Source organism: Schistocerca serialis, chromosome 5 (genome assembly GCF_023864345.2).
Source record: "Schistocerca serialis cubense isolate TAMUIC-IGC-003099 chromosome 5, iqSchSeri2.2, whole genome shotgun sequence".
Lineage (NCBI taxonomy): Eukaryota > Metazoa > Arthropoda > Insecta > Orthoptera > Acrididae > Schistocerca > Schistocerca serialis.
Genome location: NC_064642.1, coordinates 67877855 through 67889882, shown reverse-complemented (window position 1 = coordinate 67889882; position 12028 = coordinate 67877855). Strand labels below are relative to the sequence as shown.

The following is a 12028-nucleotide window of genomic DNA, read 5'->3' as shown; positions in this document are numbered from 1 at the left end:
AGGTGAATGCGGCGTCGGTGTCTATACCACAGGACGCCATTCGCGCCTTATTCGCGTCGATGCCATCACGCATTGAACAGGTTATCAGGACTCAAGCAAATCCTGTGCCTACTAGGCAACAGGACACATGCTGAACCGAGGTTACTGAAATGCTAATCATTTCAGCAGAACATACTAATGTAAATGTCCTGTGAATATGAACGTTCTATCTCTAGTCCTTCAAGGTGTTCGTTTTTTTTCTGAACATGAGTGTACCTGTATAACCTTTTAGTTACGCTGTATTTTGGGTATATATGAATCGCGTCTGATTGGAGACATAAATTTTTTTCTACTGTAGTTTGTAGGTGGCGTAGAAATGAATCTGTGCATAGTGGAAACTACACACTGACGTTCATATGTGCAACAAATCGTTTAAATATGTAACGAACTTCTCAAAAGCATGGTGCAATGACTATTTCTGACTAGTTCCTCTATTCACGAAACTTTATTCCGTTTTAGCGCTCGCAGATTCCTCTTCCTCCAGCCACTGCTGTCCAGTTCATTGAAATAATCTTCTGGAACGGTTGAATATCTCAGGATTATCTAAATATGCGAACACAGAACAGGTCACGCAATTCTGATAAGATCATCTATGAGAATGATGGCAAGAGGTTCAAGAGAGTAGACCGCTTAAAATACTTGGGATCTTGGTTTACCACGGACTGCAACATAGAAACGAAAATCAAGGAAAGAATAGCAGTGGGAACGAAATGCATGCATTCCCTTAGAGAGACGCTTGGCTCCAAATCGATATCAGTGAACGCTAAGATGAAAATCTACAACACAGTGATATGCCCAGCAGTAATGTAAAGTTCAGAGACATGGAGCATGACTAAGCGAGAAATGGAAGAACTATTAATATTTGAAAGAAGGGTAATGAGGAAGATATGGGGACCAGTTTTAGATAATGGAGAATGGAGGAGGAGGAAAAACGAGGAAATCTACCTTCTGATGCGACAACCAGCTATCCTGCAGAAGATAAAGAGGAACAGAATACAACGGGTGGGCCACGTAGCCCGTATGCCAGAAGGAAGACAGGCGAAGATGGCACTAGCGGGGAAACCAAACACCAAACGCCCCATTGGACGACCAAGGCAGCGCTGGATGGACGACCTGGCGAAGGACCTAGCGGCCCTGGGAATTGAAGACACCAGGAGGAACCGGCCACAAAATAGGAAGGCATTGAGGCAGTTTGTGGAAGCAGCGCGTTGTCTGCAGGGCCTGTGATCGCTGAATATCTATCTATCTATCATCAAAATGGTTCAAATGGCTCTGAGCACTATGGGACTCAACTGCTGAGGTCATTAGTCCCCTAGAACTTAGAACTAGTTAAACCTAACTAACCTAAGGACATCACAAACATCCATGCCCGAGGCAGGATTCGAACCTGCGACCGTAGCGGTCTTGCGGTTCCAGACTACAGCGCCTTTAACCGCACGGCCACTTCGGCCGGCCTATCTATCATCCAAGTGGACTAAATGAGCGTTATATACTCGCGTATGCATAAGTAACTTTCGCATGATGACACTCACTGCTCGCTGAAACTTGGCCCTTATATAGAAAAACTCTTACAATATGGCACACAAGACCACTGAAAGAAATTCGCAATGGGTGGAGCAGAAATGACACTTTTATTCGATTTTGATAATTACACCGAGATTACATTGATTTACTATGGTGCCCTGGTCAATGCAGAAGAGGGACATGGATCTTAATAGGGTGTGTGATCACATCGGGCAGCAGTGCATGTTCTGCGACGTGCCCCCATGCTGGTCCTAAAGTTGGTAAGCAGCTCCTGTCGCATGACTTTCCGTTCCTCCACCATCGCGGCAGACGGCTGGTTCATGTGGATGTGCTGCAGTACGCCTCCTCAACATGTCCCACATGTGCTCCATGGGACTGAAGTCGGGGAAACGGACAGACCAGTCCGTTTTAGAATATCCTCTTTTTCGAACAGCTTCTCCATCTGCGGTGCTCGATGCTGTGGCGCCTCGTCATCCATAAAAATGAAGTCAGGGCTGAATTCGCCCCCCTGAAAAGCCGCACGTGGGGAAGGAGCAGAGTCTCACAATAACTGACCTTGCTCAAAGATCTGGAGGTCAGTACGTCCATGCAACGTTATGCCTCCTCACAACATAATACCTCGATCATCAAATCAATTACGTTCGACAGTTTTCCTTGGTGCGCTGTCTGTTCCCATCAGTCGCCATATGAGGGTACGTCTAGAATCACTACGCAGACTCAATCGGTTCTCATCCGTAAATAGCACACGGTTCCACACTTCATTGATCCAGTCGCTACGCTCTTGACACTATCGCAAAACGTTGGACATTGTGCACTCAGGGGTGAGTGTGACTTATGAATGGCCATTCACCTTTTAGTAATAACTTTTTCTGCGCCAGTACTCACCCCTACCCTGTTAGGAAAGGACTAATGATTCTCGACTGGATGATGTGTCGTAGAACACTAAACGATTGTATAGGGTGCGTCAAAAGTTTTCTATTGTCAGGTTAACTTTGCTTTTAAATGACGAATAGTTTTCGAACGAACATAACGATGTATTGTTACTCCTTTGACACATAATAACCACGAAGTCCCCACTAATCTGAAGTTATCCACATGCAAAGACAATCTCTATTAATAATCAGCTTATGGCATTGAACCAATACTGTTTCCGAAAATCTTACGAGCGGATGTCCTGTGTTTATGACTACTCGCTAAAATATTCCACAACCCGATCCCTTTCAATTCATGGTCCAGGCTCTCAAAATACAGGGTGATTCAAAAAGAATATCACAACTTTAAAAATGTGTATTTAATGAAAGAAACATAATATAACCTTCTATTATACATAATTACAAAGAGTATTTAAAAAGGTTTTTTTCACTCAAAAACAAGTTCAGAGATGTTCAATATGGCCCCCTCCAGACACCCCAGCAATATCAACTCGATACTCCAACTCGTTCCACACTCTCTGTAGCATATCAGGCGTAACAGTTTGGATAGCTGCTGTTATTTCTCGTTTCAAATCATCAATGGTGGCTGGGAGAGGTGGCCGAAACACCATATCCTTAACATATCCCCTTAAGAAAAATCGCAGGGGGTAAGATCAGGGCATCTTGGAGACCAGTGATGAAGTGCTCTGTCACGGGCTGCCTGGCGGCCGATCCATCTTATCAGCTGCAGACAGTGCTTGAACCAATTTCAGACATAAGGTTTCATAACTAACCTTTTTCGTAGGACTCTCCATAAAGTTGATTGTGGAATTTGCAGCTCTCTGCTAGCTCTGCGAGTCGATTTTCCTGGGCTGCGAACAAATGCTTGCTGGATGCGTGCTACATTTTCATCACTCGTTCTCGGCCGTCCAGAACTTTTCCCTTTGCACAAACACCCATTCTCTGTAAACTGTTTATACCAACGTTTAATACACCACCTATCAGGAGGTTTAACACCATACTTCGTTCGAAATGCACGCTGAACAACTGTCGTCGATTCACTTCTGCCGTACTCAATAACACAAAAAGCTTTCTGTTGAGCGGTCGCCATCTTAGCATCAACAGCGCCTCAAGCGAACAAATGTACAACTAAATGAAACTTTATAGCTCCCTTAATTCGCCGACAGATAGTGCTTAGCTCTGCCTTTTGTCGTTGCAGAGTTTTAAATTCCTAAAGTTGTGGTATTCTTTTTGAATCACCCTGTATACTGCGCCGAATTTAGTTATTCATTAAGTCGCAGTTTGCACAGAAAATCCGGAATTCACAAGTTATGACTTTACAGCACTCCACAGTCAAGTTTGACTCATAATTCCGTTAAATTACGATCAATTTTCAGAGATCCTAATACGGGGTTTGGAACTTTAATAGTGGCTACCATTTTTTGCAGCTCTTACAAAATAGATACTTGTTTAAAAGTTTTACTGATCTTCAAAGGAGTTACCAGTATTGTGTATAGCCCGGTGCCAGCGATGTGGAAATCGTAGGACACTCTTAGCAGTGCCAGTTGGTTGACAGTTCAAGCGGCGCTGTCTATTGCCCGACGAAATTGTAGCAGTTCCGAAGCGAATGACGTGAAGTGTTTCCTTCAGTTTAGAAATCGAGTTGAACTCACGAGGGCTTCAGTCAGCGGAGTGCAGTAGGTGGTATGTTGTAGACACTTGTCTGTAAAAAGCAGAACAGTAAATAATGAAAAATTCAAAATATTAATGGACAAGTAGGTGGTGCAAATCGCGTACTGTATTTTCTGTAATAAGTTCGTAGTTCCAAATTCGTTGTTTCTTCATGACACTTCGTTACCTTGTACAATGTTACGTAATTAATTAGAGCAGAAATTCCACAATAGAGGTAAATGTATCAGAGAACGTAAGACAATATTGTTGGCTGTCACCTCTTATATCGTTACCAAAGAAATGTAAAACAAGTGGAATCTGAGCAAAGGTAGTGTGGCAAGAAAGCACAATAACATTGCTCTTCTCAGCTTAAAGCTAAATTTAGTTCCAGCTATCAAATTGTTAATACGTCTTTAAACCGTGTATACATAGTTTCAGGGTACTTCTGAAGGTAATCAGTCAGTAGGAACGAAGTATGTTGTTGTTGTGGTCTTCAGTCCTGAGACTGGTTTGATGCAGCTCACCATGCTACTCAATCCTGTGCAAGCTCCTTCATCTCCCAGTATGTACTGCAGCCTGCATCCTTCTGAATCTGCTTAGTGTACTCATCCCTTGGTCTCCCTCTACGATTTTTACCCTCCATGCTGCCCAGCAATACTAAATTGGTGATCCCTTGATGCCTCAGAACATGTCCTACCAACCGATCCCTTCTTCTAGTCAAGTTGTGCCACAAACTCCTCTTCTCCCCAATTCTATTCAATACCTCCTCATTAGTTATGTGATCTACCCATCTAATCTTCAGCATTCTTCTGTAGCACCACACTTCGAAAGCTTCTATTCTCTTCTTGTCCAAACTATTTATCGTCCATGTTTCACTTCCATACATGGCTACACTCCATACAAATACTCTCAGAAACGATTTCCTGACTCTTAAATCTATACTCGATGTTAACAAATTTCTCTTCTTGAGAAACGCTTTCCTTGCCATTGCCATTCTACATTTTATATCCTCTCTACTTCGACCATCATCAGTTATTTTGCTCCCCAAATAGAAAAACTCCTTTACTAGTTTAAGTGTCTCATTCCCTAATCTAATTCCCTCAGCATCACCCAACTTAATTCGACTACACATAAGGTGCGCCGATGACATTGTAATTCTGTCAGAGACAGCAAAGGACTTGGAAGATGTGGCGTCTCCGCACTCCAGCCGCGTGCTGATATTGTCGACGCCGTAGAGCTGCTGCTGCCACAGCTCTCGCAGTGGAGTTGAGACACGATGCGCGATGACGTAGGTCCCCGTTGGTGAACGGGAAACAGAAATGCGAACTCGTACGATGGATGCTTCTTGTGATTTAAGATTGAATGACTCATTGCCCGGATATGCAGTAGTTCTTAAATCTTATCTCATCCGCATGGTACACACCACCACCTACGAGGAAACATTGTAATTATCAGTCTTCTCTTAGGTTGTTGTCTCGTTGCTATGGAGTTGTTGAACCTGTATGAAGCGAGATCAACAGATACTCTTTGATCACGTCTGAGTAAACCTACGCTGTAATGTTAAAAAAAATTTCAAAAGTTCTCTTTTTAATTAATGAAGTAGGTACTTTGATATTCAGATTAAATTGTCCCTGCTGAACAGTCGTTGGTTAACTATCATTGATTAAATCACTTAATAATATAGTCAACGCTTGATATTTCACTTGGAACGAACAGTGTATTGTTCCTTGGACAGTAAATACTTTATAACTTTCGCTCCACACGCACACGCAGTTGGTTGGTAAAGTCAGTTACATTAAAATTAAGTTTCTTGACAATTACGACAACTTGACCCTTCAGCGTAATTGTATTATCTTCGTGAAGTCGTGTAATTGTGTCCTACTCGAGAGTAATTGAGTGTAGTCCTTTGATATACTATCCACTCTTCTTTTAGTTCCAACTATTTGAAAGTCAGGTCCCATATTCACTAGTTTCGTCAATAAAGTTCAATCAATCCCTTATGCACAGTTAAACGCGTCTATCTGTTCCTGTCTCTGCTTAGAAAATCAGTTTCTGAAGTTCGTGAATCACGTCACGGAAGAAACAATTCTGAACGTAAAACAATCTCGTCGCGTTCCGTACTCTCAATAACTAAGACAAGGATTGTTCTCGTACGTCTTTACAGGACGAGAGCTAGCAAGCGATTTCATCTGTGAAAGAGAATTGTAGGCGCATTGAATTTCTTCGTTGCGCATACAGCTCTCTTCCACATAAAAGTTCTCTCTGACTAACATCACCTTGGACTTAGTTTTCAAGATATTAATTGCAATTATCACTTGGATATTTGTCCATTAATTAAATCTGAGGTTTCTTCCTCCTCTTTTCATAACAAAAACTCTCAGTGATGTATAATGATGTTGTTATCAAAACGTCTTGGTGTTAGGTTATCGGCAAACATGTCGTATTTGCCAAGATAACTCTTCCCTACTTCGTGTTATGATATTCTGTCTTAATCGACTTTTAGGGGGGTCGTCGGGGTTTTATAAAGAACAGTTGAACGGAATGGACAGTGTCTTGAATTTTTCCTTTATTATATTTCGATTACCCCCGAAGGAGGGCGGGCTGGCAGCAGCTTAATACGCTGCTCTGCAGTCTCCAGACTTTTTAAAACGTAAGGAGAAGTTAAGAAACAATGAAAGCAGGCGTTAAAACGGGGACTTAAATTGTAGAACGGCGGAAATTGTGGAAAGTTAAAACATAAAGCAAAGGGTTGGCAAAGCGGATAAAATACACAGGATGCAGACAGGTAACATAGTAGACAGACAATTTAAAAAAAAACATATCGACAGTCTGGTTTCTGTTCGCAAGAGATACACTCCTGGAAATGGAAAAAAGAACACATTGACACCGGTGTGTCAGACCCACCATACTTGCTCCGGACACTGCGAGAGGGCTGTACAAGCAATGATCACACGCACGACACAGCGGACACACCAGGAACCGCGGAGTTGGCCGTCGAATGGCGCTAGCTGCGCAGCATTTGTGCACCGCCGCCGTCAGTGTCAGCCAGTTTGCCGTGGCATACGGAGCTCCATCACAGTCTTTAACACTGGTAGCATGCCGCGACAGCATGGACGTGAACCGTATGTGCAGTTGACGGACTTTGAGCGAGGGCGTATAGTGGGCATGCGGGAGGCCGGGTGGACGTACCGCCGAATTACTCAACACGTGGGGCGTGAGGTCTCCACAGTACATCGATGTTGTCGCCAGTGGTCGGCGGAAGGTGCACGTGCCCGTCGACGTGGGACCGGACCGCAGCGACGCACGGATGCACGCCAAGACCGTAGGATCCTACGCAGTGCCGCAGGGGACCGCACCGCCACTTCCCAGCAAATTAGGGACACTGTTGCTCCTGGGGTATCGGCGAGGACCATTCGCAACCGTCTCCATGAAGCTGGGCTACGGTCCCGCACACCGTTAGGCCGTCTTCCGCTCACGCCCCAACATCGTGCAGCCCGCCTCCAGTGGTGTCGCGACAGGCGTGAATGGAGGAACGAATGGAGACGTGTCGTCTTCAGCGATGCGATTCGCTTCTGCCTTGGTGCCAATGATGGTCGTATGCGTGTTTGGCGCCGTGCAGGTGAGCGCCACAATCAGGACTGCATACGACCGAGGCACACAGGGCCAACACCCGGCATCATGGTGTGGGGAGCGATCTCCTACACTGGCCGTACACCACTGGTGATCGTCGAGGGGACACTGAATAGTGCATGGTACATCCAAACCGTCATCGAACCCATCGTTCTACCATTCCTAGACCGGCAAGGGAACTTGCTGTTCCAACAGGACAATGCACGTCCGCATGTATCCCGTGCCACCCAACATGCTCTAGAAGGTGTAAGTCAACTACCCTGGCCAGCAAGATCTCCGGATCTGTCCCCCATTGAGCATGTTTGGGACTGGATGAAGCGTCGTCTCACGCGGTCTGCACGTCCAGCACGAACGCTGGTCCAACTGAGGCGCCAGGTGGAAATGGCATGGCAAGCCGTTCCACAGGACTACATCCAGCATCTCTACGATCGTCTCCATGGGAGAATAGCAGCCTGCATTGCTGCGAAAGGTGGATATACACTGTACTAGTGCCGACATTGTGCATGCTCTGTTGCCTGTGTCTATGTGCCTGTGGTTCTGTCAGTGTGATCATGTGATGTATCTGACCCCAGGAATGTGTCAATAAAGTTTCCCCTTCCTGGGACAATGAATTCACGGTGTTCTTATTTCAATTTCCAGGAGTGTATAAAATCACACCCAGCGACAGTATAATGGCCGTTCGCAACACATCGGAAAAGACACACAACAGTGAAAACTCTCTGTAAACACTGCACTAAAACGTCGGCACAAAGAGGACACATCATAGCTTAGGGCAGATGGGAGGTGGACCTGGACAGATGAGGGGGAAAACAATGAGGGAGGAGAGGAAAAACGAAAGGAGGGGGGAACCAAAGGAGGGAGAGGACTCATAAGGGGGGGGAGGGGCAGGGCAGACGCGAGAGGGAATGGGAAAAGGCAGAGGGGCGGAAATGCAAAAGGGACTTTTGTGGTGAGAAGGGGGGCAGAGAGAGGGTAGGTGGGGAAAAAGAGGATGGAAGGGGGGAAGAGGGAGCCTAAGAAAAGGATGGAGGAAAGAAGGGGGGGTGAGGATCAGAGTTGATAGGAGGGTTAAATGGAGGGAGAGAGGGCATCATCCGGGAGGGGGAGTTGATGGAAGCCACCTTGGGAAAGGAGATGATGGTGTAGAGATTGAGGGTAGGGGGAACACAACAGTGAAGGCGTGGCGGGGGGCGCAGATGGGAGAGGAGAGTGTCTTGAATTTTTTTTTCATTAATGAATTTCGAATCCCCCCCGAAGGGGGCGGGCTGGCAGCAGCTTAGTATGCCACTCTTCAGCCAATAGACTTTGTTTTAAGAAAAGGATAAGATAATATATAATAAAAACCAGGTGACAAAATCGAAGACAAATGGTAACATGGCGAAAAAATCGTAGAACTTAAAACGTAGAACAAAGGGATGATGATACTAATAAAATACAGATGAAGCAGACAGGTAAAATACTAGACAGACAATTAAAAAAAGAAAACGGCGACAGTCTGGTTTCTGTTCGCAAAAGACATAAAATTCACACCCAGCGACAGCATGGTTTCTGTTCGCAACACGGGAAAAGACGAAACAACACTGAACAGTCATTGGAACACTGCACTAAAATATGACATACCACAGCCAAGAGCATGTGGGGGAAACTGGAGAGATGATGGGAAAAATAAAAGGGGGGAAGGAGAGGAAAAACGAAGGGGGGGGAGGGGGGAAGGAGGCCATGGAGGATGAGGACCCATAAGAGGGGTGGGGGGTGCTGGGCAGACGTGACAGGGAGTGGGGAAGGCAGAGGACGGAAAGACAAAAGGACTCGGGGGGGGGGGGGGGAGAAGGGAGGTAGGGAGAGGTTTGGTGGGGAGAAACACAGGATGGAAGGGGGGAGAGGGAGCCCAGGGAAAGGCCAGAGGAAAGGAGTGGGGGTGAGGATCAGAGTTGATAGGAGGGATGTAGGAGGGATAAATGGAGGGAGACAGGGCATCATCCGGGAGGGGGAGTTGATGGAAGCGACCTTGGGAAAGGAGATGTAGGGTGTAGAGATGGAGGGTAGGGGGGACACAACGGTGAAGACGTGGCAGGGGGCGGGGATGGGAGAGGAGAGGAGCAACCAGGGGGTGAAGGGGATCAAGGTGGCGGGCGGTGTAGAGTATGCGGATATGTTCGAGGAATAGGAGCAGATTGGGGAAAGGAATGAGGTCATAGAGGATCCGCATGGGGGACAGGAGGCGTATATGGAAGGCAAGGCGGAGTGCATGACGCTCAAGGATCTGGAGGGACTTATAGAATTTGTGGGGGGGGGGGCAGTTATCCAGGCGGGACTGGCATAACAGAGGATGGGACGGATTAAGTATTTGTAGGTGTGGAGGATGGTAGAGGGGTGCAACCCCCATTTCCAGCCAGAGAGGAGTTTGAGGAGTAGGAGGCGGTTGTGGGCTTTGGATTGGATGGAGCGGAGATGAGGGATCCAGGTGAGGTGACGGTCAATGGTGAGGCCAAGGTAGGTGAGACTGGGGGAGAGGCGGACAGGATGGGCGCAGATGGTAAGGAAGAAATTCAGGAGCCGGAAGGAGCGAGTGGTACGACCTACGATGATTGCATGGGTCTTGGAAGGATTGATTGTCAGGAGCCACTGGTTACACCATGTGGAAAAAAGGTCAAGGTGATTCTGGAGAAGGCGTTGGGACCGTTGGAGGGTAGGAGCGAGGGCGAGGAATGCGGTGTCATCGACATATTGCAAGAGGTGTACTGGAGGGGGGGGGGGCATATCTGCCGTGTACAGGAGGTAGAGGAGAGGGGAGAGGAGAGGACAGAGCCCTGTAGCACACCTGCAGAGGGGTAGAAGGTGTGGGAATTGGCATTATGGACGTTTGTGTCTTGAAAGGAGGAACAAAGTAATAATTCTCAAAATACGCTAAGCGCTATACGAGCGCCATCCCAGAATCGTGTGACTCGAAGTGCAAAGAGATGTTGCTGACACAATTCTCGTTTTGCGCTTCTGAGTGCTCGCTCACTTTGTACGGTCACTGTACGCGCAGGGCCCCCGGCGTACGTGGAACTGGACGGCAACGCGGCCGCCGTGGAGCGGCCCGGCGTGCGCGTAGTGCGGCTGCTGGCCGGCGCGGCGCTGGCGTTCCCCAGCCGGGACGAGCTGCGCGAGCAGGTGTTCGGCGCGGTGGGCGTGGAGCCGGCCAGGGTGCTGGAGCTGCAGCGGCTGGCGCTGGCCGCCGAGCCGGACTCTGCCCAGCAGCGCGACCTGCTGGAGCGCGCCGAGCAGGCGGCGACGCCGCAGTGGCGCGTGCGGGCCGGCGCCGCGCCGCAGCCGCGCCGCCTCACGCACGTCGTGCTCGACCTCTCCACCGTCACCTCCTGCGACTTCTCGTCCGCCAGGAGCCTCGAGCTGCTCGCCGCCATCTACGAGGCCATCGACGTCACCGTGGTGCTCGTGCTGCAGCAGCCCCTCTACTCGCTCGAGTCGGTGCTCAGCGTGGACGCCGCCGTGCGGATGATCGGCGGGGTCAGGGAAGAAGAAGGAGAAGACTGATGTCTGGCTATAATCACGTATAACGGGCATCACTGAATAACGGGGCAGCGTCGGTTCTGGAGGGAATAACCGTCGGTTATCCGCAGAAGAGAAAGACTCCCGTTCGAGGATCAGTTACGGACTGTATGGATTCCTTTGTAGTTCCGTATATTTCGAATATAAGAAGCCTATTTTTATAATGTTTACCTTTGTAACATTTTAGATAATTTGGTTTAGAAAGAAACTGTATTAGCGACTTCATGTACAGCAAGACTTTTGACTAATGAAATTTATACCCTTGGAAGCAAAATAAAGTTTATAGAGAAAAGTTCATATGTCTTGTTAATCTGATATCTGAACCGTAAATTTACACTTTCAAAATCTTTTCTTATAGAATTTACTTTATTTACTAGCGATTCATCAAGAACATTAACACATTTAATCACACTAGGTGACCGTGGAAGTAGTTGTCACGAAGTAACTGATGGAAAATGAAATTACTTTTAACAAATGTGAATTTTATTCCTAAAAGCTTTTTCAGAAACAGATATAAAATTAAAAGCAGGAAAAGCACCCTCGAAACATCAAGTTACAATTTTATTTAGAGGCAGAAAGAACAATATTAACAGTATGGCCTTTGGGCTGAGAAGCTTGCCTGCTCCATTTCAACACTGCCGTAGTCACGACCGCTCACAACGACCTCTGAAAGAGTACGGTGGTGCAAATCTGCAACACAC

At 47.0% G+C, this 12028-nt stretch overlaps 1 protein-coding gene across 1 annotated transcript in view; it reads left to right on the top strand.

Moving 5' to 3' along the window:
• LOC126481747 (sulfate transporter-like) overlaps window positions 1–11312 on the top strand; it is a 152312-nt gene extending 141000 nt beyond the window's left edge. The window contains exon 9 of the mRNA XM_050105702.1: window positions 10807–11312. Coding sequence (XP_049961659.1) covers window positions 10807–11312 — 506 coding nt within the window. The remainder of the gene's footprint in view (window positions 1–10806) is intronic.
• The last annotated feature ends 716 nt before the right edge of the window (window positions 11313–12028 follow it).